Genomic DNA, 24,979 nt, shown 5'->3' with positions numbered 1-24,979 from the left:
GGGGCGCAGGCGCGGGGGGCGGCGCCACGCACGGCGCGCGACATGTCAGCGGGCCGGGCCGCAAAATGGCCGCTCTGGGCTGCGGTGCTTGGGGGCTGCGGGGTCCTTTCGCATCCGTGTCCGGGCGGTGCCCCGACACCGGCCTTCTCCGCAAGGGCGCGGCCGCTGGTCACTGCACCGCACTTCCTTCCTGGGGGGGCTAAGGGCGGTGGCTGCGGTGGTTCTGGGGGCGGCCAGCCGGGGTCGGGGCGGTTCCTGAGGAGTTTCAGGCCTGGGGGGTCCGCCGGGGCCTCTGCCTGGTTGGCTGCGCTTTCCCGGGAGGCCGCGGGCGGGCGCCTCGCATTCCCCATGGGCTGGCCGCGGAGAGGCCTTCCTGGGCATCGTTCCGCTGGAGCGGGCACGGACCTGCTGTTCCGAGCTCAGCCCTTGTCAGGAATTTAACCTCCATTGTTCGTATCTGCAGTTAAAGAAACCCACCTTGATCTGTATTCGTTGTCTAATGCACAGCGGGTTTGGTTCTGGGCGCTGTTTTAGTATACTCAGTCTGCCTCGAGAGGAGCCCTTGGTGTGGCGTTTGAGTCTTACCTGAGCAGCCATCCCAGGGAAGGATGTTTAGGGCTGAAGGGAATGCACTGCGCCGGTTCAGAGAAACAGTGGCCCGCTATATGCTTAAAGCTACATGGATAAAGCTCCTCCGGATAAGGTTCCGGTGTTCGGCTGTAGGTCGGTGATTGTCTTCTCCGATTGAGAAACCTTAGCTGAGGTCATCAATGGGCCGAGTGATCCAGGCCTTTCGGGGGAGGGGGGGGTGAGGGTGAAGAAGGGTGGTTTGTTGGGTCCTTTTGATGTATGTAATTTCTATGTGAGATATGATCTGGTGTGATTGTGACATTTGTTGTCAAATTCCCAGTGGCAGTCATAGGTCTCACCTTCTTTGCCTTAAGTGTTGCTAGTCATAACTCGCTGCTTACCTTTGGGAGTGAAAACAGGAGAAAAACATTTCGAGTACTGTAAACAGTACTGGTTTCGAAACAGTGTTAAATTTTAGATTAAGACAGTGTTTAGAGAGACGGTGCTTAAGCAAGTCCTTGTTTTTTGATCTGAGTTATTTTCATCAGTTAATATTCTTTTTAATTTTAACAGATTTAGTAAATAATGTTTTGGTTGGCTTTATGACAGTATACAAAGAAATCAGTTGATAGCTTTTTGATTTGAAGTATTGGAGGCCTTCAATATTCTTCCATAATAGTTGTATGTTTGTACTTAAGTACTGGTGTGATTTTTTCTAAATGGATTCTGCCAGTCAACATACAGTAAATGATCTGTTATGGTTAATACTTCCTTTGGAAAGCTCATGTTAAGTTGTTTTTTTTTAATTCATGCACTACTCAAAGTCCCAACAAAGTAGTTATTACACTGTGTGCAGGCAGTCCTTTGTTTCTTATTACTTTTTAATTTACAATTTCTTTTTATTGATAGACTTCAACTGTATCGGTGTGTGTATATATGTATATACAGACAATATTATATATATATTCTGTATATGTCAGTTACTATATAAGCAACTGAAGCCAAAGTGATTTGAGGTGAATCTTGGAGTTGCTCTGTTTCCATTGTTACAAAGTGCAGTTATATGAATAGAACTGCTTAAAAATGAAGTTTTGTCTTGGCTAGATCTGCCAACTAGACACAGTAATAGAGGTATGAGAGCTTGGTTAAGAAGTCTCTATCACCAGTCTGTTGACAGGAAATTATGGTGGTGATGATAACAACAACTATTATTATTAGTAGTAGTATTGAAATATTTCATCTCATGAAGCGTCTTCTAGAGAACTATGAAATTGCAACAGTTGGAATGACATAGTTATGCTTATCACAATATGGAAAGATTTAATATTAGAGTATGTGGCTTTGTTAACTGCCTTTTTTAGCAGCTGTGATTTTGGAGAGTTTCACAATTCATAGTTGAAAATTTTGCAGTAAATTAAAAAAGACTGGAAATTAATTTTGCACTTTTGCACTAATGATGCTCTTTCTGTAATCACCTCTCTGTACTTCTTCATTTTATCCTATGTCCTATTCTGAAAACTTCCTTGAGGGTTAGGGAAGTTGAGATTAATGAAAGTTAATTATTTCTTTAAATTATCTTTTAGGTGGCTTGAGAACCAATCAGTGATTCTGTATATAATCTACAGGTGTGCATCACAGATTGAGTGAAATAGCTGGAATTTCTCTGTTCTTGTTGTTTTACAAAAATACACTGGAAACTCAAGAAATTAGGTCTTAAAAATCTGAGCAAAGCTGGATCCGGAAAGTTTTCTCACAAATACCCAAGTAATGTGATGAATAAAACAAAGAGATGGTGAGCTGGTGACAGGCAAAAGAAAGAGTAACTACAATTCCTAGAGAAGGCTCCAGACTGCCGGCTTGTGGTGAATGTAGCAGTACTGGTGTGGTGATAGTCTAAAGATACAGATTTTCCATGAAGGTTTCAGTCTGAGGTGTAAACATCTGAAAGAACGTAGTCATTTAGGAAGACAGATAATTAGGAAAATCTGCAAGGCATCCTGACAGGAAGAACCCAAAGCTTCTAGTATTTAACTTCAGAAGAGTAATTTTTTTCTTTGATTTTTTTCTCCATTTATGCGTTTATAATCTTGTTATCTGTTTCAGATATTGTGAATAAACATCTTTATTTGCATGGTTAACTGAACCTGGCATGAATTAAAAGTGATATCTTATTAAATGAATATTAAAAAGTAATTTCTCACTCTAGTCCCTGAAGCAAACTGCAAGTAGCTGGCTCCCCATTATGTTCTGTAGAATAGTGGAAAGCTAGGAGACCATGCTCCCAAATAAATAATTCGGGTTCTCTGGAAGATAGGTATTACAGGTTGAGAGAAGAAGGAAACATCATTGATGTAGCTGTAAGTAACCAGCTCTCTGTCATTGTCAGTACTGGGGTGCACCTTGAACTTGGAAGGCTTTCAGGGAGGCTATAGCAAGAGCCTAAGACCAGTCAGAAACTAAATTAAATTCTTACATCCTATCCTACTGTGACAGAACTTAAAATATGCCTTAAATACACCTACTTCAATATTGTGTTATTAGCCAAATGTGGATGTCTAGTGCTGCAGACAGTTTTGTGATTTGTGGTCCCAGGGTCTCTGCAGTCACTGGGCTGTTCATCTTAATCTAGTTTTATTGTTTCCTTCCTTCCATTTCTTTCTTGGCAGTAAACATAATGTTGATACTGCAGTGATAATTGATGTAGTTCTGTCTTTCTGCATTTGTATACATTTGGAAACACTAAATGTTGGTAATAACTGTGTAGTGAGTAGTAACCATTTTGATGCCATTACCTTATTTTAGCAAAATTGAGTAGCTAATATTTATCTCCAAACCTGCTATGATAAGCTTATTTTCATTCAAATCTTTGGCTTCACCTCTAGTAACTTCTGCATCAGTGATGCAGTTTCCATATGAAGTCATGACAGCTAAAACTACATCAAGCCATAACAGTTCTTAAATAAAGCACAAAGAATTGTGGATTTTTGTATGCACTGAGGTAATGCATTTAATAAAATTATCTCCTTTCCTCCTTGTATAGACTCCAGCCTGTTCCAGGAAACTATCTAGGCAAAGTCAACTTAATGATCAAAACCTTAAAATAGAGGTCAGAAGTACTAAATTTGGATGTCCAATTTAGTATGTATCACAAGGGTATGATTTCTAAGAACATGTAACACAGGAAAGTACTTATATATTTAGCATACGTGCCCATTTATTTCAGTGGGCACTTGGCTCTGCTCATGCGATCCAAGGTGTCAAGGTAGGTACTCAGGAAATAAGGAATGAGCAATCACACAGTAGTTATGAGCAAGCATTCACTGCCCAAACCATGGTGCCCTTATGCATTTATATTAATTACCTAATTTTTTACAAACACAACTGTTTAATCGCTATCATCCTCATTCTATAGCACATCAGAGGTGTATGTCACTGATTTTTAACTTGGAGTTGAGCATATGGACAGGATTTACTCATACTTACCCTTTATGTGAAGTGAGCATGGTGCTAGAGTATGTCTTTCAGGAGTGCTCAGTTTGAAGTTCCTGTTCTAGCATTTTTATTGGACCTGTGGAGATTTTGTCTGCATCATGAAGCCATCACTATCAAAACTGATTTATATATACATGAGTTTGGAAACTCTCTTTATTAGTCAGCATCAGGCCCTGGCTGAGGCAGTAGCAAGTCTGGGACAAAGTTGTGTAGGACTCAATTACTACTTGTTAAATGATACGCATGAGTTGCATTTTTCTGAACAGAGGAAGCTACAGGCCATGTTGGTTGCTCTTGGTGGTTCATGTTTTTTTGTGGATGTTACATGTTGAGTCTTACTTCTGACTTACTTTTCACTTGATTTTTCCTTCCCAGATTTTGATGTCACCTTCTTGTAGTCCTTCCCCATGTAAACGAGGAGGCAAGGTATTAATTCTGAATGAGCCCATCTATTTTTGGGTTTCTTCTGGGACAAATGACTAGGGATTCTGACAGTCAAGCTTCCTCCATTGCAAACCATCTTAATCATGTGCAGACCAGGTTTGTCCTCTAGAATGAATGAGGAAGAGATAGTAAAGTAATTAAGACTGGATTTGGGTCTCATTGCTAATTGAATTTTAACTTAATTATGCTAAGGCTGAAGTATTAACTCATTGTAAACATTGGAGATTGTTTCTTAGAGATACATGTTTGTGAGTGACCTAACTAGGAGAAGAACTTCCCTCAGAGCTTATACCTCATCTTGTATTACATTTGCAAGTTTTCATACTGACACCAGAGGAAGCGAGAATAGGGAAGTCACTAAGGATAAGGGCTTCAATAAATAAAATAAACTTTATGTATTATTAAACTTTATGAAGGCAGTGAACAACTTGTCTTTGCTTGGATGTATGCTGTATAGAGAATCCTTTCCAGTCTAGAGGAAAGGATCAGGAAGTAGGAAAGGGAGAAGGTAACAGTGTGTTTGCATTAATATTGTTTACATGGGTTATGCTATCTTAAGAAGTTACTTCATTTATCACAAAATCAGGTATCTTATGAAATCTGAACCTGATCAGGAGAACAACCACAGAAATTAGAAGTAAAAGAAATTGTATTTCTCAAAAATCATTGTATATAACATATAGGTATGGAGCACACTGTTTTCCCTTTGCTATGGCTGCATTTGACAAAACTGTTCAATTCAAATAGGTCCTTTTTTTGTGTGTTAACTTTCTATAAATTCTGTCTTACACTGAGGAAACCTCAGTAGCAGATATATCTTGCAAAAAAAAAAAGAGGTCAAAATTCAATGTAGATTGTTTAGCCATGCTGTTTTGTAATTCTTTGCTGTGCAAGTATGATATTTTTAGAACTTTTTGCATAGCAATTACTGTTTTGTTTTTTTGATTCCTACCCATTACCACTGACGTTCTGTCTTTGCCCATAACTTGGCTCAGTTAGTTATGCTATGTGAATTGACGGACGCTCCAATTCTAAACGTGCAGTTGCTTTTGTAAGCTAAACTAATGATGGCTAATTAACTGGGGGTGCTGAAGGGGCACTCCCAAATCCTGGATTTACTTTACTGCTGCTCTCTTGTGCTGGAAATCATTTTCATCTGGTCATGAAGGGAGGCACTCCTGGGAGCTAAACAGAAAATAGGTGACTTGTTTATGAAGGGGTTGTTCTGATGGCAGTTACCCTGTGGCAGGAATAGCTTCCCATATAGACCTTTGCAGGGGGAGTTACTATGCAGAACATAATAAAGGTGCCAGACTGTAAACTTATCTCACAGAAGGTAAATAAGGAAGTAATGAGTATTTTGGATCAAACCACTACATAAACACTAGGAACTGAATAATTTATGCCGAAGAGACAATGACGAAAGAGAAGGGGAATATTATTCTCTTGATTATGGCTCTGTCTACTCTTGGAAACAGCAATATCATTATATGTAAGAGTGCTCTGTTCCAAGGGTTTGTTCTTGATAAAATAGTCTCTAAAATAGTAGATGGTAGTTTTGCTGTTTGGCAGACGTACAGGTCAGTACACAGGCAAGCTTTGTGCTTGTGCTGCAGCATGTTGTAATTTGGGTGTGGTTTTTTACTTTGTATTATTGAGGCATAGTTTACATATGTTTTCATGTATATCCTGATCGGGAAGTTTGGTTTTGCATCTTTGCAGTGTCCAGAGGAATGAGCTCAATCCTCACCATCCACCATGCAAAGGTTATGAGCACATATTGTAGAGAGCATCTTAAAACTGCAAAATCCTAAAGGTGCATGATGTTGAAGGATTCAAGATAGTGGATAAGTAAAGCAGGCAATAGGTTTCCCTGTCAGCTGTGTATCTCAGCAAAGTGCTTGGTGTATCTCTGTCAGCAAGTGACAGGACACATACCTCTTCTTGCAGTAGGCGACCCCAAGCAGTAGTTCCAAAAAATGCTTAAATGGAAGTGGGGTGAGGGCCTTTGCATAGCTGCTTTACTACTTGAAGACCACTCTGTCAAATGATCTTCAAGCTTATCTATAGATAACATTCCATAAGACTGCTTAGCAGATGCAGCTCACAGAGATATTTCTTAGCAAGCACACTGATCAAGTGTGAATTCTGCCAGAGCTCTGATGATAAAAGGGCTCTGGACCTTCATCAATACCATAAAAGGCACTGACACAGCTCCCAGTCTGTTTTAAACTTGTGTTTTGGTGAAGACTGTTCATTTGGATTGACATGAACTGTTCTGAACGGTCAGACTAAGGGTCTTACCAATTTTATAAACAGAGAGCCACTTCGACTGTGAGAATGAGAAGGGTGGTACATGCAGGAAGTAAGAGTTACTGAGGCTGTAAGAAACAAAAGATCTTTGATTCCATAGCAGTTAGTGAACATTATGAACACCAATATTGTCTCATTTTTCCTCGCCCTTTTGTCATAATACAGCTAAAACTTCCAGATAGAGGAATGAGGAGGACAATTCTTCCTAACTAGAGAACAAGGAATATATTCAGTAAACATGTAGGAGTAAAATGGACCAATACTTCCCTTGTATATTCGAAGCCAAAAATTTGATCCTCATTCTAGAATGGTCATTGAGGACTTTGGACCATATATCCCACTCAGTCTAGTATGATATGTCAGTCTTTCTGACAAGGTATCAATGATAACTAGAAGACGGATCAGTGATACATGTGTTTTTCTGTAAATACAATAATTTGGAAAGATCACCCAGAAGATGTGGAGTGATCCTGCACCACCCCACAGACTGAAAATAAACAGCTGAAATTTTGTCAGCACACTGCTGTAATTGTCTATTGGTAAGGTTACAGCATCTTTTCCACAGTGAATGCTGTTCTGGCTTCTGTGAGGTTTGGGAACAACCTTTCTCTTGTGAGCTTGCAAAGTTATGCCCATGAGTATTCTACCAGTGCCACATACCATGATTGATGAAGTAAGTGAGATCTAAAAGCATTCCCATGTAGGATGAGAGGACCATGGTAATGTTGTATCTCATAGATGAGTGTGAAGGTGTAAATGGTATAATAAACCAAACTTGAAAACTTACTAGTGGTAGATTGCCTTCTGGCATCATACAGAAGCATCACATGCAAGGTTAGGCAGATTTGTCATGATAGGAAGAAGACCCACACATGTATGTTTTGGCAGTCTAAAATCTTTCTCAAAATGCAGGTTCTTGCGGGTTCTAAAGAAGGTGTGGAGTTCTGATTCTTGCTTGTCCCTTCACTGGCCAGCTGTCCAGGCCAGGAGAGGGATACAGAGTTGCATCCAAGGAAGATCAGTACCCCTGCCAGTATTTAGTGCTGCAGCTAGTCTGAGTTGGCTTTTATTAATCTGGAAAACAAAGGTGATACACTTTAGAAATATAGAAATGTGTCATGAAGTTTGATTCTACTAGGAAAGAGAGGAGGATGCTGAGGCAGATAAATAGTGACTGTGTTTCTTTACGTGATCTTTCTTTCAGTGATACTGTTGAGAATTTGACTAGTGGAGGTGAAAGCTGGTAGGCAGAAGATCCTCCTCCTGTGAAGTTTTTCCTGCAGAGTGAGTCAGCATTGGCAACTTGGTTAACAACTTGATGCTGCCAGGTAGGGGTGTGAGGATTCTGAAGGACTGGGACTGGAGCCCCTTGCACATGTTGAACTGGTGTGAAAAAAGGTGGTGAGGGGTCTGTTGTCATTAAACTATAGATCAGAGGGCCTCTTACTTTTTGTTTGAAATTGAACCGTATGCTAATAGAATTGTATTCTTTTGAGTAACAAAGTCTCACTTGTGAGGTGGAAAAGACAAAGGTAACAGATCTTTGAGATTATAGGGACATGTGCTGAGGACATGCCCCATCTGGGTCGGATGCCTGAGACAATGCTGCATACTGTTCTGTTTTGAAATACATGGGCTAATATACTAATACTTACAATGGAAGGCTTGAGGATCCTGCTCTGGTAGCCTGTCATAAGGTCAATGAGAAATTATTTCAAAGTCTGAGACTCCTAACACAGCGTTTTGTGTTGAGTGTGCCCTGATCTTTGTACCATTGCTCTGAAATACCATATCAAGGAATGACATGAGTTCCGTGTCCTTACCTGGATGGTCCAGAGTGAAAAACTCCACATGCCATCTGACTGAGAGTAATTGGGAGAATCTAGAAGCATGAGTTTAAATTACAGAAAAGTGGTCAAATGGTGCAAATACCAATAAGGAATACCACATTATCAAAGGGATGTCCAGGGACTGTGGAATGCTGTAGTCCACCTGGCAGAAAAAAGAAACTGGAAAAAAGCCAGACTTGCTGTGTGTCAGACACATTAGAATGTGGACATCATCAAGGTTTCTGTGGAAAGCTTGTCTCCACTTAAAAAACATTTGTCCAGCTGCACAGCATATACACATGTGAATTATCCCTTAAAAGATAAACCAATGTATTTCCTTATCATAATATTATTAGGTTCTTGACAACATTGTTTCTATTCATTTTTATACTCTGCACACTAATGTATATGATTTGGTATGATGCTCCCTCTTTAATATCTTTCTATCACAGGTTGAATTCCAGTCCAACAACATTAACTTATATCAGCATGTTGTAAGACTTCTGAGACTGATGGTAGGATCACTGAAACAGTTTAACTGGAGAGTAGTTCCTCACAGGCAAGTACACAAATGACCAGATGGCCCCCATAGTTCATACAAACTTTCTTATACTGGAAATTGAAGGTACTGTGTCTGTCTGAGCCTAAGGATCTATTCCTACACTGAGTGCTCTGCACAAGTGTTAGCTGCTTTAATAGCTTGTGTTTTGTTCAGAGATCAGTGTGCTGAATGGTCCCTGATGAGGAAAAAAGGATTTGGAAAGTACTTTCCCTATTCTACGAGATTTCCTTAGCCAAGTTGCTTAAACTCTCTGGACCTTAATTAACTTTCTGCAAGTAATAGCAGGTGTATCTATTTCTGATTCCCATGTCATATATTTATTGTAGGACCAACTGGTTTTTGAGGCAAGCAGACATCTTACTGCTAGAGAAAACATAAAAATGAATTGTTTTGCAGCAATTTAGCTGAGTGGATGCTAAATAATGATTGGGTAAAGAGAATCACACCTACTCTCAACCACTTGCTTTTTACTATATGCAGGACTTGTTCTGGATGATCAGCGCAGGCAAGTGTTTGTGTAAGGCTGGGCCAGCTAAACGTTTTCTTTTAAGGATGTGGGTTCAGCTGCCTTGCAGAAATATATTGCAGTAAAATCCTTCAGTTCTCGAATATGGCTGTAATGGCTGTCTAAAAATAATACCTAACAAAGGGTGTCCTTCACAGAGGGAGCCAGAAATAACCTGCTTTTGCTCTGTCAAAATGTAAGGCTATTACCAGTTAATCCACAAGCACCAGCTTGACCTGGAGACCACGCAAGAGCCGACTTTCAAGCACATTTTCTACGTAAGGACTCTTGAGCTTGGACTTCCCCCCAAAGAGATAATAAATACCACTCGCTTCAACTTTTGAGCCTCGGTTTTGTAACGAGCCGCGTCCCGCCCCCGTCCGTTCCCTGGCGCCCGCGCTGGGCCGGTCGAACGTTCTACTAAGGACGGGCGGCGGGCTCGGGCTCGGGTCCGGGCGGGAGCGCGTCGGTCGCGGGGGCAGCGCGTTCCCGCCCCGAGCGCGGCCGGTGCCGGCCCGGGGCGCGGGGAGCGTCGGCGCGCAGGCCCCGCCCCGCGGCGGTGGCAGCGGCGGGGGCTGGGCGGTGCCTGGCGCCCTCACGTCCCTTCCTTCGCTCGCTCCCTCCCTCCCCGCCCGGCCTCTCCTCCTCCCCCCCGTCGGCGCAGCGCTGTGGTGAAGCCGCATTGTTTGTGCCACGGGGGGAGGGGAGCCGCTTCAGCCCCGGGAGCCGAGCGCCGAGCCCGCAGCCGGACGGCGACGCGCGCCGCGCTTCACGAATGCGCCGCGCCCGGCGGCAGCAGCAGCCCCGCACCCAACGCCGGGTGACCGCCGCGGGCAGCGCGGCCCTCGTAGCGCCCCGCTCGGCCTGCCCGCGGCTGCCGGACGCGGGGCCAAGCGGCAGCACCGGCGGGGCCTCCGCCATTAAACCCGGCCGAGCGTCGGCCGCAGCGGCGGAGCGGGAGGTCTGTCAGCCGCCTCCTCGGCGGCTCCCACAGCGTGAGTACGGCCGGGCGGGCGGCGGGGGCCGGCGGGCGGGGCTGCAGGGCGGGCAGCCGGCTGGTCCCGCCGCAGCGGGACGGAGAGCGGCATGGGGGGAAAGAGCAGGGCGGACCGGGCACGGCAGCCTGCGGGGGAGGGGCAGCAGCGGGCGAGCGGGGAGGCGAGGCGAGCGCGGAGGTCTGGGGAGGGAGGGGCGCCGCTGGAGCTGTTTTGTCAGCCGCCATATTTGTGGGGCCGAGTATTTTCGCGGCGGGGGGGGAGTGACTGTTGGGAAGGGCTGGAGATGATGGGCCCGGGGCAGGAACCATCCTGCCGGGGGCCGGGAGGGGGAGCGCCGCGCCGGGCAGGAACCATCGGCGGGAGGGAGGGAGCGCGTTGGAGGCTCCCTGGGCGTGGGCAGGAAGTGTTGGCGCGGCACCGGCGGGGGCGGGCCCGGGGGCGTGGGCAGCCGCGCGCGGGAGGCAGGATCCCGGGATGGCTGCCGGATCGGGCGGCGTGCGGGATCTGGCGTCGGTGGGCTCTTTCCGCTGGGCCGGCGGAGAGCGGCTCTGGTGGTCTCGCGTGTCTCGGCCGTGCCCGCGCCCGTTCGCTGGGCTCCGTGAGCCCCCGCTCTGGGCCGTCCCCCGAGGGGATCTCTCCTGCTGTGCGGCTGAAGCGGCGGGTGGTGTCCGCCCCGTGTAAGCACTGTTTGCTTACCGTCCCTCATTGTCTAGGACTAAAGAGGATTCCTGTGTCTTTCTCTTTTTAATGGTCTACACGAAAGTGCCATTGAGAATGGAATTCCCTAGTCTATTGGGCAGGGAATCCAGGGACCAGAGGCAGTTTATTTGAAGAGGAGGAGGGTAACTAGGGCAGAGATAGTAATTTAGAACTATATGCTATTGTACTTTTCGTATTGGTTTTAGCTATCCTACACCTTGATAAATAGCTTTTTTTTTTTTTTGCCTCATATCGTGTATTTCACAGAAACAGCTGTCTCCGTCTACTTCTGTTGTGGTGAGGAAAAACGTCTGCTGGTGATTTTCTTCCTAAGTAGCTGATGCAATTCTGGGAGAGGAGAGCTGTGGATAACTTTCCTGGTTTATATCCCGCAGTCTTTGAGGGCAGGACAGTGCTAAGAGAAGTACATTAAAATAATTTCGTGTGCGGTTAGTGCAGTATCTTTGTGAGCGTTGAATGGAAACTTGTCTTAGTTTACTGTTTTTCAAATTTAGGTCTTGATCCTCATTCCTATCAATCTACAGGATACTGGGAAGGGGGGTTGGAGGGGTGGCAGGGAAAAGACTAGCTGATAGTTGCCTAGGAAAAGCAAACCAGTTGTAGATCGTGAATTTGCTATGCAGAAATCTGGTCTTCATCCGGAGTATTTATAGAACATTTGCAAATAGAAGAATCTTGGAGAAACAAAACACTGCTTTGTCCTCTGGGGCATTTAAGTTATTCACGCTAAATTTGCATGAAATTAGGCCAGAGTACTACCCGTGTCGATTCTGTGTGCATTACATTGTATTTATAGGGCATCCATTCTGTGTTTGAGACTGTAACTTCCTTCCTAATTCAGCTGTATTTACTGTTGAGTATTACAGTATACTTAGATGTCAACTCAGTAATTTTTTTATCACTCTGGTTCATACAGTTCATTTGACTTTTGCAACAGCCATCCTAAATCTTTAAGCAAGATTAAAGATCTTGTGCTTTTGAGTATTTTCTTCCTATTCTTATGCCTGCCTGAAGCCATGCTCGAGAATCTTGGGAATGGAGTGGGATGGAGAGCTTGGAAACAGCATTAATGTGTTTTACTGTGGTACTGGGTTAAGGTAGTGTGGACAGGTTACACGTTTTTGATTTCTGAAGGTCGCCTCTCATCTCTCCCTCTGTATTTTCTCTGAAACAGTCTCTGTCCTCAGGAGCCAATATGAACAGATACACAACCAGCTAAAATGTAGGAAGGGGCATTAAAAATACTTAAACAGACTTTTACATATAGGCAGAATTGAAATGCAATTATATGAGGTAAACATGTTGTAAATTGTGTTTCTTCATTGATGAGTAAATTGAGTCCATTCTGATCTGTAATAAGTGCTGTACATTGACACGTCAGTGTGTTTTAGCTGAAGAATCCATCATTACTTGTTCACAATAATAAACAGAAATCAGGACTACTGTATTACCTTTGGGCCTCTGAATTACAAAATCTGTATTGAAACTGGGAACTAACTTCATTTTGGTTATATTACTGGTATGTTTTTCGTTTTAGTCGTTGGACCTTCTGTGGCAATATTAGTTGTTTAAACAGTTTTCTGCAGTTAAGAAACTAGTGTGATCGAATCCTGTGTTGTTTTACAGAATTAAATTATTAAATGCTTCGTCCAAAGTTGTTTGAAGAGTTGGAACCTTTTATATTATTCTGTTGTTTATAAAGAGCAGATCAGAGATCTGTCATGATTAAACACTGACTGTTGTCTGGTTATACGGTATAGAAACAAGTAATAAGAGTTAAAAATAAGTTGTGTGAAAGATCTGTGAGAAGCACAATTCTCATATGAATAATAAAATTAGTTTAGATTATGAAAGCAGGGTCAGTTTGTGAGAGCAGACAGATCAGAGCCTTTCAGGAGCTAGTCTTAGGGTTAGTTGCCTGAGTGATTTAGTCTTCCTGTAAAAGGAGTTCCTTCAGTACTCTGAGGATGTGCATTTAGAAGTTGTCATAGACTTATGGAAAAGGCAAGTGGCATGGAGTAGTTAATGTAGTTGTTCAGTGCTTGCTGTTTTCTTCCTGAAATAGATATACTGGTCTTTAACAGTAGTTGTGCTTTGATCTCTCTATTTCTCTGCTATTTTGGCAATACATGCTAACACTAGTTGTGTTATAGTGAGCAACACTGACTAGAAATACAGAGTTGAAATGGTGAGGTCCTAATAATACTTTAAGCAGTGCTTAAAGATAGAGGGTTTTTTATGTAGCTGAGGTTGAATGGTGAAATTTATTAATGATTTATTGGGAAGAAGGAAGGAGGGGAATAGAATTTTAAACTTGACAATGTCAGTCAGGTTTCTAATATTTTCAACCCTTATGGGACAAAAGCCCTACCCAGCATGAAGATGTCAAAAGGCATAAGTATGTATGGAAGCTTTTAACTTAGAAATTTTGTGACCAAAATGCATGCTCATCCTAGCCCTGGCGCTTTGGAATGGTGGGAAGAAAGCTATCTTTTTATGTGGTATGTGATCTTTTTGCAGTAGGTGGTAAACTTAAAAATTGTTTTAAAGAGCTTGGGACTGGGTTTAAAAACAGTGAGATCTTTATCTATCAGCTCCTGAAGAATCTGTTGAAGGAGAAGGGTGTGTGTACATGCATACTTAAAAGCAGGGAACATGTTTTGGCTCTAAGTCAAACCTACTTTACAGGTGGAATATTTACTAGTTGCAGTCTGTACTGCACCATATTGGGTACTGCGAGTTCTGTTTTTTCTTGTCATGTTGTGAAGAATAATAGGCTCACTAAGGATTGAGGAAAGTAAAAAAAGTAGGGGCTGTCAAACTGCCCACTTGCCAAATGTGGAAGTATGTGTGCTTTTCTAGCTTTTAAATATAGCTATAGTAATTGAGTTGATAATGTGAGTGCTGGAAAAAAATTCAGAGAAAACTTGTTTTTCTCTCACAATTGCGTTAGTTCTTCTGAAGAAAGGTCTAGAGGGCATAATCTGTAGCTGTTGCAAAGATTTTCAAACTGCAGGCACCCCTAAGGTGTTACGAAGTATTCTATTAAAGGTTTTCTTACAAGGTAACAAATGCAGGTTTTTTAATCTGTGACACTTCTGAAGAGTTTTTGTTCTCATGCAGTGGTCTTGCAAAAAGTGCTTCTAGAGGGTTTTTGTAGCAAGGATTTTGTATAGCTGTGTTTACTCAGTGAAGCTGTTACTTAGAAGATCTATTGATCTTTAGGTTAAACTTGTACGAAACTGAGCAGTCCTGTTGAGTAAGAGTGACAGGTTTTGTTTATTTTTAGTTAAATATATACATAGAGGGCAGTAGAACTGAAGGGTTTTTTCCTTACTGCAGTATTTTAAAAACTAATATTTTAATACGATTGTTGGGAGTTCATAGTATTAACTGTTGCTCTAATTTTAGGTAAACATTACCAAATGAGGAGAAAAGGAAGATGCCATCGAGTATCGGCAGCAAGGCATTCTTCGTCCCCATGCAGTATTAAGCACTCCCCGACACGAGAAACCTTGACATACGCTCAAGCTCAAAGGATGGTTGAAATAGAAATTGAAGGTCGCCTGCATAGGATCAGTATCTTTGATCCTTTAGAAATTATATTAGAAGATGATCTTACTGCCCAGGAAATGAGTGAATGCAACAGCAATAAAGAAAACAGTGAAAGACCACCAGTTTGTCTAAGAAGCAAACGCCATAAAAATAACAAAGTGAAAAAGAAAAATGAAGCTCTTCCGAGCTCACATGGTATACCTGCTACAACAGCTCCTCTTCCAGAACCAAAAGTACGGATTGTTGAATACAGTCCCCCTTCAGCTCCTCGGAGACCTCCAATTTATTACAAATTCATTGAGAAGTCAGCAGAAGAACTTGATAATGAAGTTGAGTATGACATGGATGAAGAAGATTATGCGTGGTTAGAATTGATAAATGATAAGCGGAAAAGTGATGGAGTGTCAGTTGTTTCACAGAATATGTTTGAATTCCTTATGGATAGGTTTGAGAAAGAGTCTTATTGTGAGAACCAAAAACAGGGTGATCATCAGTCTTTAATTGATGAAGATGCAGTGTGTTGTATATGCATGGATGGTGAATGTCAGAACAGCAATGTGATCCTGTTTTGTGATATGTGTAATTTAGCAGTACATCAGGAATGCTATGGGGTGCCATATATACCTGAGGGCCAGTGGCTCTGCAGACACTGTTTGCAGTCCCGCTCTCGGCCTGTAGACTGTGTGCTGTGCCCAAACAAGGGAGGTGCCTTTAAAAAGACAGATGATGATCGTTGGGGACACGTGGTGTGTGCTTTGTGGATTCCAGAAGTTGGATTTGCCAATACGGTTTTTATTGAGCCAATTGATGGTGTCAGGAACATTCCCCCAGCCAGATGGAAGTTAACATGCTACCTCTGTAAACAGAAAGGTGTTGGTGCCTGCATCCAGTGCCACAAAGCAAACTGCTATACTGCATTCCATGTGACATGTGCTCAAAAGGCTGGTCTATATATGAAAATGGAACCTGTGAAAGAACTAACTGGCAGTGGAACAACATTCTCTGTGAAAAAGACTGCCTATTGCGATGTACATACTCCACCAGGTTGCACACGGAGACCTCTGAATATATATGGAGAAGCTGAAATCAAAAACGGTGTTTGTAGAAAGGAGGGATCAGTCAGAACTGCTAGGTCTACATCAAAAATCAGAAAAAAGACAAAAAAAGCCAAGAAAACAGTGGTTGAACCCTGTACAGTTATGCCAACAGTATCTGCTCCTTATATTCCCCCCCAGAGGTAAGCAAACCATCAAAGTGTGAGAAACCTTTACTTTATTATCTGTTTAATTTTAAACCAGTGCTTTTAGATGCCTCCTTCAAGTTCTTTATGTTTTTTACATGCTTTCTTTGAAGGCCTTTCTCAGAGAATTACTGTTAATGTGTATATTGTACTTTTGTGGAGTTGCATTAAAAATGCAGTAACTACTTCAGAGAAATTATGAAGTGATCAAGTGGTCTGTCTTGTCCTCAGAACGTTTGGTTTGGGTTTTTTTTGTCAGACTAAGTTATGTTGTATGTTCATTTGTCATTCACTGTACTTTTGAGAATTAACTGCTGAATTTGGAATAGTAGCTGCAGTTGATCTTCATACTAAAAAAAAAAAGCCAAGCTAAAAGTCAACTTTATTTCTAATTTTGGATTCTGAGCTTCTTTTTCTAATTTTAAGAGATCCAGGATGAAAATTACGTTTGTTTATATAAGTTTTGAATCTTGTCCATCTCACCGTTTTAAAATTAAGAATAAACTTGTAGTGTAAGATCTATGTCAGTTTAACAAAAAACCTTCAAGGAAGTGTTTTCCTTATGGGGCAGAATAACTTCTCAGGAGCTATTTCCAAAATTTATATTTGTGTGTTTTCAACACCAATATGTTTGTTTACCCCTTGACTTAAATTCTTACTAATTTAAGAGCAGTAGTTTGGAAAGTTTCTCAGAACAGGCACCACTTCCATGTGCAGGTTCATTGCCTGTACTGTGACTGAACTCAGACTGCACAGACAAGTGAGGGCTTTTAAAATAATAGGATGCCTTTTAAATAGCTGACTCACAAGTCTCAGGTAGTGAGCAATTAAAGCTGGTTAAATTAACCTAAATAAATACGTGTTTTGAGACTGCAGTTCTTTCCTGTAGTAAGTTTCGTTAATGTAAGAAGCTACTTACTGACTGACTTTGACAAACAGCCTTCAGCTCCCATGTGGTGTTTACAAACATCAGATTAATTGCTCTGTTCTCTGTTACGATTTCCTTGGTAAAATGGTATTTTTGTTTAGTGATGCACTGCAGAAAAACTTAAGTTGACAGCAGGCAACTAATACTGCTATTTAAACGGGAGCATGTCCATGGAAGGGGGAAGTTGGTGTAAAATAATTTGGCTTTGTGTTAGTTAGGACAATCCCAGTTGGTAGTGTAGTGTGGTTTTGTTTTGCTTTTTTTAAGACCGTGTAAGAAAGAACATGAACTAAGAGTTGAGAATAAGTAAGTATGTTCTCAGTTGTCCCTCTGGCAGCTCATTCCATTGGCAGCTTTAAAAAAAGCCAGATCCTAAAAAGATGTTATCATCAGATGGCGTTTTTTTTAATAGTCATTAGATACCAGGAGCAAAAATACAAAAGACATTTTCTTCTTTCTTTTTTTTTGTGTTAATGATTGAATTTCTTTTCAAGACTGCAGAGAAATTCAGCTTGCTTCTATTTATGCTTCTTTTCAGAAGAAACAAGTACAGTTCCTGTACTGTTTGTCATAAATGTAAAAAATGTGCACAGTGTAAAGCTATTTTAAGGTTGGGCTTTATTATAAATTGCTTGTTGTCAGCTGAGGGAGACCCTTGCTTAAGTACTCTTTGTAATGTGAACGTGTTCAGTCCTAGAAAACTGATCCCTGAATTAAAAGTGAAACAGAAATGGGCATATTGAAAGGAAAAGTGGTTACACTGCAGACCCAAATCTCTAGTTTTAGACCGAAAATTGTCTAGTTGTCTTTGGCTATTCTTCAGGTTTTTTTCTGTTCTGGAAACGCTCTCATGTTTCTGTAGGAGTTAAGTACATACCCATAAAGTATTAAAAAATTATTTGGATCATTTCACAGCAATCTTCATTTAAATTATTCTTTTTCTCTCATCTGTTTTTTTGTATGCTTTTATTCCCTTGGAGCTGAAGCATGATTTTTCGGAGTTCTTGAGGAAGAGCAATTAAGCTATTTAAGTTGAATAAATATATACACTCTGTGTTTAAACACTCGTGCCTTTTTACCTGAAGAATTTGATTTTAATATGTTTTTAACATCTCTGGAAATTGAGGCACACATGGAGATGCTTGGTTTGGATTGCTTTCTTAATAACTAGACAATACACCTCCTTGGCATATTGCTGGCTCTTCAGAGTTAGTAGTTGGAAGAGTGTACAAGTATGAAGATCATAGTGAGGAGGAAAGTACTTGCTAGATGCAGCCCCTGAGTTCATCTGGTGAAGCTTGAGTTGAAAAGCATCTTGCAATTTACATTCTGTTTAGGGGGAAGGATTTATATCCTTTCATGGATGGTGAGAGTATGTGAAGGACTGAGCATTTTAATAACACAGTTTTTGATCATTCTATTTTCCAAAACAATTATCTTAAACGTTCATAATATTTTTAAAAGACTGGGTGTGGAACAGCATACTTCACAATTTCTGCACAACTTTTGTAGTTCATCAATTTCTGCATCAGCTTACCTTAGGTCAGGTTTCTATGCTACTTCCTTGCATGACCATGACCAGAATTTCTTACACAGATGTCATACTCTGAGCTTTTTGCTGTTAACTTATGTAGATAGTGTCATTCTCTAGGTTGTTTATAATCTAATTGTATGACATCTCAGACTTTCATCTGTGAACTACTGATTTGAGGGTGAGGGATCAGAAGTTGCTAACCATTGATCCAGTGATGATAGGAGATGAATGCTTACCTCCCATCTCTTTTCTTTTTCTTTTTCTTTCCTTTGTTTTTTTTTTTTGTTTGTTTTGGTTTTTTTGTTTTGTTTTGTTTTGTTATTTATTTTTAATGCTGGGCCTATATCTGTCCTGTTGCCTAGGTATTTTGGAAAGTCTATACCTGGGTATCTACTTCCAAAGGTGCAGTAGTTCATCTTAGAGCCTTAAGGTGGTTTCAGTTTTCAGTGCTGTCGATGCTGACTTGTAACTTGCTTAGCACTTGTAGTAATGTATGGGACCACCAGGGAACTCTTATGCGTGGAGGATGTACATCAGACCTTCTGGCTATAGAGATGTGTTGTTTCTTGAGTAGGAAATTCCATTCATTTTTTATTGAAATACAAAACTCCTGAATGTGCTTGCTTACACTGTACTGTTTGTACTCATCAGCTTTTTTTGTTTGTCTGTTTTTGGTGGGGTTTTTTTGTTTGTTTGTTTTTTGCATTTTTTGATTGTTTAAAAGTAGAAATGAGCTTCATCTAAAAGTTGTGTTTCTGGGAAGTGCCAGAGCAGCTGTGCTGTGTGGGGAGGGGAGTGGGAAAGGACACTCTAAAACCGTCCCACTGTATGGGAGGGACAGACAGTAACTGCTCCTCTTGTCAAATGGTAGTCAAAAAGTAGCCTCCCACTGCCACCAGCTAGTTTGGCTGAAGAAAATGGCAAATTTGTTCTTGAAGTGTAGTATTGCCACTGGGGATGTGTAATGGTAGAGAGATTTGCCCCCTGCCCTAAAAAAGTACTAGAAGGATTTTGTTTAGACTGCAGGTCCAGAATTTTCAAGTTAAGAAATCCTAACTTTTAGGGTTAGCTTGGCAATCTAAATCTAGGTGCTTCTCTCTGTTAGTTATCTTGTGTTGACTCTCCTCAATTCCTTGTGGATTTTTTTTTATCTGCTGCTGTTTGTCCTTGTCCTTTATAACTGTTGCCTTATTCAGCAAGCAGGATGAGTACGTGAAGCAGAAGAGTTACAATGTTAGCTGGGAAAACTACATGGTTTCACTTTTTTTTGAGTGCTTGATTCTTTAGTACAAATAACATTGTTTTTGTGTAGTCTCTGCATCTTATGTGTCAAAAGAGGCATTTAAAATATGTTTGCTTGTTTGCATAGTGTCAATATTCATTGTTCTTTAAAAATGCTGTGAAACTATGATATTGTAGCTATATACTTGGAGGGAAATATAATGTGATATAAAATATTTAATCTTCAGTATTTTTAAAGTATGCACTGAGATACAGTGTAATCTGCTTTATTAAAATGCCATTCATTCAAGTACTACTCTATTAAATGGAAGCTGACATTAAAAGTATATAAATATTTGCTTTCAACTTCAGTTTCTCTTTCTACAAACATGGCATGTTTGTTATGTCTGAAATTAAGAAAACATTTAAAATGGAACACTTGTATAGAGAGCAAAGAATAAATAAAAAAGCCCCACTTTTATTAGAAGTAGGAACACTGTTGTTGCGTGAGGTGTGTTGTGTCATTAATATTAAAAGATCGTTGTGAAAGTAGGTGAGTAGTAGCCAACAACTGAGAGCAAAAATTGCTGAGACTCTTACAAAAAGCGTTTTCAGCTCTTCTTACGGATCAGCATTTATGTGCCCCACATTAACTGATTTCTCTATGTTGATCTTTGCTTTTATTAGGAAGAATACTGTGCCTGGAAGTAAAGCTGGATTTCTGTTACTGTGTCTCAAGGCAGAACCAATATTTTCTTTTGGTTTATAATTTACCCACTTGAGCTATCCTGAACTTTCTTGCCAAGTAATTAAATGTAATCTTGTTATCTTAACATAGGAATCTTGTTGTCTCTGAAAGGAAGTATGGAGCAGAAAAATAAATAATAAATAAACAGAAAGTGTTGAAATGCAATATTAAGGGGAAAGGAACATTTACAAAGCCTTTGAGACACTGTTAGCCTGCATTTACAGATAATGCTTCTTATTCATATATGTAGCTTGTGGAATTCTTCTGGGAATTTTTAAAAATGTTTTTTAGGGTCCTGTGGGGGGTTTTTTTAATACATTCAGAAAGTTTTTAAGGTGGGGGGAAAGAATAAGAAATTTGGCTTAAAATTCAATATAAAAAAGCCGTTGAAAAATACTGCTAGGGCCAGCATTGCAAAGAACTTGGAAACTGAATAAATCCAGACTAATGTGTGTTAGCTCTTTATCCTTGAATATACATGTATGTATAATTCACAGAATTATGTGAAAATGCTTCTTTTAATTCCAGGGGAGCATTATGTAGGTGTGCCTTGTGACTGTACCTAATACTTGGATCATAGAATCACCTAAGTGAAGGCGATGCCGGAAGGCATTGACCGCTGATGTTTCTTGTCACATTGTTTGAGTTTGAGACCTTTCTGTTACATGTAGAAACTACTGCTGATGTCATCCTGATCATTTTGCTTAAATAAAAAAAGTAATTTTCCCTAAATTAAAAACAAAAGCTACTGTGGTGTTCACTAGTTTTGCCTCAGCAGTATTTTAAAAAAGTAAAGGCAACTTTAGAGCCTTATTTTGAAGGTAGTTCATCTTGACACTGGTTGGCTGATTAAATAAGGACTAATTAATGTGTTTGAAGAAGTGTAACTTATTTAGTAAATTGTAAAAGTAGATTTTGAATAAAAATAATACTTTTTTTCTTTTGTGTATTTTATGTGTACAAGGCAAAGAAGCTTAAAACGAATTAACATGCTACCTCTGTAAGGCGTATCATTAGTATTCTGTGTGCTTTCTAAGGGGTTTGGTCCATAATGATAATATATGTGATAACGCAATTATGAAGACCAAGATTTGTGTGATTTTGTTTTTCAGAACTTCTGAGTTTCACCAGTTATGTGAACGTCCATTAATTTTTTTGCTTTTGTGGCAATTAGAGGGGTGTTGTGACTTGTGCCATAGCAAAACAGCTAAAGAATGCATTGTCTGAAGAACTGTCTCCTGGCAGTTTTTTTTAATTCAATGATCTAGTTACAGAGTGCACAAAAGATTAGAAGATAAATACCGAGATTTCTTCTTATTACAGATTGAAAGGTGATTTTTGATTAATCTGATGTGAATTTAGCCTTTTGATATTAGATTTCGAAGTCATGTGGTCATTACATATGTATAGGAGCTGGCAGAAGTAAATGTGTGCATATGATTTATCTGAGAAGAGTTTTTCCAGTGTGGCAAAGTGGGGGGTTTTCATTGTTTGGTTTGGTTTTGGATTTGTTTTCTTATTTTATTTATTGTTTTGGGTTTTTTTCCTTAACCGAAGTTTTGGAGTATCACAGACTTAGTTGTTAGAATAGGAAGAAGATAACTATAATAACTTTATAGCTAACAGAGAATTAGCTGGCATAATAGTGTTTTCTTGCCTCTTAAGTTCACGGTTCTACTTTGTCAAAGCAAAATTTTACAAGCTGTTTGCTCGAATAGAAAAATGGGAATTTCACAGTCATGTAGGCAACACAAAGTGCTTCCTACATGTGCATTCAAAATGAAATACTATTTAAATACCAGTAAATGTTGAATAAAGAATAGGAACCTGGAGAGACTTTCAGGCTTCAGAAAATTTATCTATTTAACAGTAGATAAAATATATACTGTTGGACTCTCAACCTAGGAAAGGGAAATTCAGTAGCTAGACTTTTAGAACATAACAGACAAAAAGGAATAAAATCTGGAAAGCAGTCCTAATTAGGAAAGTATGTATTTATTACGTGGGGATTCTGCAGATTTGTGTTGCAGAGAAGTTTAAATGAAATCCTTTTCAGTCTTTCCAGGATTTGGTATGTACTCTGTTAGGCATGTAGCTGACTTCTGCTTGGTATTAAAGGAATGTTACCCTTTTTCAAAAGGAAGTAAAGACAAGCAGATGGATTCTGATTTTTACATAGTTATTCATTTACCTGTGTTGTTTTTCAAGTCAGAACAGTTTGAGGTGGTTTTTTTTAAATTTTAAGTTAATAAGTCATGTAGTAAGTTTTATCTTTCATTGAGGAATGGGATAACAAAGTTGTGTTTCTTCACTGTTTAAAAAAAAAAAGTATATTGAATGACGAGTTTTACAAACACTTTGATAAGCAGCTGCTGCCAAAGGTTTTCCATGGGAAGAGTAGGGAGAGTTTCATCTGTCCAGGTGGGCATTCTGATCTTCAAAAGCTTAAATTTTTTTATATGGAGCTAGGAGGAATAGTTGGTAAGGCTCCAGAATTAATTCCAATTCCCCACATAAATTCTTCCATAGCTTTTATTCTAGTTCTATGCGAATTGTCTTCTAGTAAGTGTCATTGGAATTACTATAATTATCTGTAGGGAAGTCTTGTGTCTTTCCCGCTTCCTACAAGTCTCAGTATATTTTGTGGAAGTTCACTAACAAGGCGTGAAAATTCAAGTGTTCTGGAAACTTGGTTTACTTTGTTTTGACTTGTTCAATACAGATTTTTTTACATTTTCTTCTGACAGGTTTTAGAAACGTATCTGCAATCTTTGTGTGGAAAAATAGGGATATTTTATTTGCTCAGTAAAGTGGAACATAATTTGATTGTTAATGGATATTACCATAGGTCAAGAGAAACTCATATGTTAGCAATACTGAATGAAATTTTACAGAGTATAATGCAGTTTTCCTGTGTTGTGTGTACCTTTAGTACTGCTGTGCTGGATAAAGGACGATGCAAAATAATAAACTGATAAAACTGGGGACTCAGGAGAAGTATGGTAATTAAAATACTAGCGTTTGTTCATGTTTAAAAATTCCTTGGTTTTAATGGGTATTTGATCTTCCTTTGGGTATTTGATTAATACAGATTTTTGTAGTAAAGTTCTTTGTGCTCGAGTTACTCTAGTAATGTTGTCAAAATGACATACTTAAGAAAATGTTCTTTCTAGTTTATATTTCAAAAACTTAATAATCTTGAGGTATTGTAATACAAAAATAATACCTGTGGGGTTAAAAAAAAAGTGTCTGTGCAGTGGTTAGTGATGATGGATAAAAAAGTGGCTGATTATCTCTCATTGGCTTTCTTAGGTTGAACTGCCACATTGTTGGTTACCAAAAATACTGGTTTCACTTTTCCCTGTAACCAGTTGCCATAGTTGCCACAGTGATATGTAACTGAAACTGGGAAAGGAAGGAAGTCATGAGTCAAAGAAGGTAGCTGTGAGATTTTCCAATATGTTAAAAGCACATCTCTTACATTGACAAAGTTTATTTTATGCATTTAAAATGCATCTAAAAGGTGAGGAAACAAGGATGGAGCAACACACTCAGCTCTCTGAATGCATTGACCAGTGAATTAAGTGTATCACCCTTTACAGAGTAGATATCCATCAAATGTCTCCATGTCAGGACGAGACTGTAGGTGTTGCTTCAAAGGTTCTGTTCAAAAGGGACCTTTCCTTATTTAAGGACAAGCTGGGAGTTATATGATACCCCTGTTTGTAGTGCATAGTGTTTTACAGTGTGGGGCTGGGGAAAGGAAGTAGTACTGGCTCACTCAGTTGGCTGTGACACAATTAAAACAGTTCTAAAAAATGTTTTTGTCATCTGTGTAGTTTTGGCATGTAGCTCTAAAAAAACAAAAACAAGAATCAGTATGACTGCTGGTGCCAAAAGGCTGCAGTGGTCGTCAGCTTGAAACGTAATGCTTCTTTTATGAGACCAGTTAGATAGCAGCAGTCACTGAATACCATTGGAACACAGGCGCCTTTTAAGGAATTTTCAAATTCCTCTATCAATGTACTTTGTTTTCAATAACTGGTAAGTTGAGGGAAAATTATGATTTTTTCTCCCAGTTGTTGGTATGGTTGACTTGCCATTAGAAAATGATACAGAAAGCTGTTCTTTTTTGATGTGCTTATACTGGAAAAAGTTACAGTGTGGACAGATACCTTAGCAAAAAAATGCCTTCATTGAGCTGTTTTCTGTTGTTCTGGGAGGTGCCTTAAGTTCTCTAAGCCTTGCCTCTGCTCTGGGGATTTGTCAGTGCAGTGTAGCAATTAATCCTGTCATGTCCAAGTCAGATCCTGCATTGCA

The 24,979-nt window shown here is 40.0% G+C and overlaps 1 protein-coding gene and 1 long non-coding RNA gene across 6 annotated transcripts in view; both read left to right on the top strand.

Annotated features, from left to right (window-relative positions):
• The first annotated feature begins 30 nt into the window (after positions 1 to 30).
• LOC109144112 lies at positions 31 to 10,052 on the top strand. The gene is made up of 2 exons (XR_002273432.2): positions 31 to 8,147; positions 9,101 to 10,052. It is a non-coding gene; the product is annotated as an uncharacterized LOC109144112 (long non-coding RNA).
• A 313-nt stretch (positions 10,053 to 10,365) lies between these two features.
• BRD1 (bromodomain containing 1) overlaps positions 10,366 to 24,979 on the top strand; it is a 60,637-nt gene continuing 46,023 nt past the window's right edge. For 3 of the 5 annotated variants that reach the window (XM_039570419.1, XM_039570420.1, XM_039570417.1), the window contains exons 1-2: positions 10,369 to 10,710; positions 14,845 to 16,225. In XM_039570419.1, coding sequence (XP_039426353.1) covers positions 10,491 to 10,710; positions 14,845 to 16,225 — 1,601 coding nt within the window. In that variant the 5' untranslated portion in view covers positions 10,369 to 10,490. Of the gene's footprint in view, positions 10,711 to 14,844; positions 16,226 to 24,979 lie in introns of all 5 variants that reach the window. The other 2 variants (XM_039570421.1, XM_039570418.1) reach the window with 2 other exon arrangements.

This window comes from Corvus cornix, chromosome 1A, assembly GCF_000738735.6.
Source record: "Corvus cornix cornix isolate S_Up_H32 chromosome 1A, ASM73873v5, whole genome shotgun sequence".
NCBI classification, from domain to species: Eukaryota; Metazoa; Chordata; class Aves; order Passeriformes; family Corvidae; genus Corvus; species Corvus cornix.
This window is presented reverse-complemented; position numbering and strand designations above follow the sequence as displayed.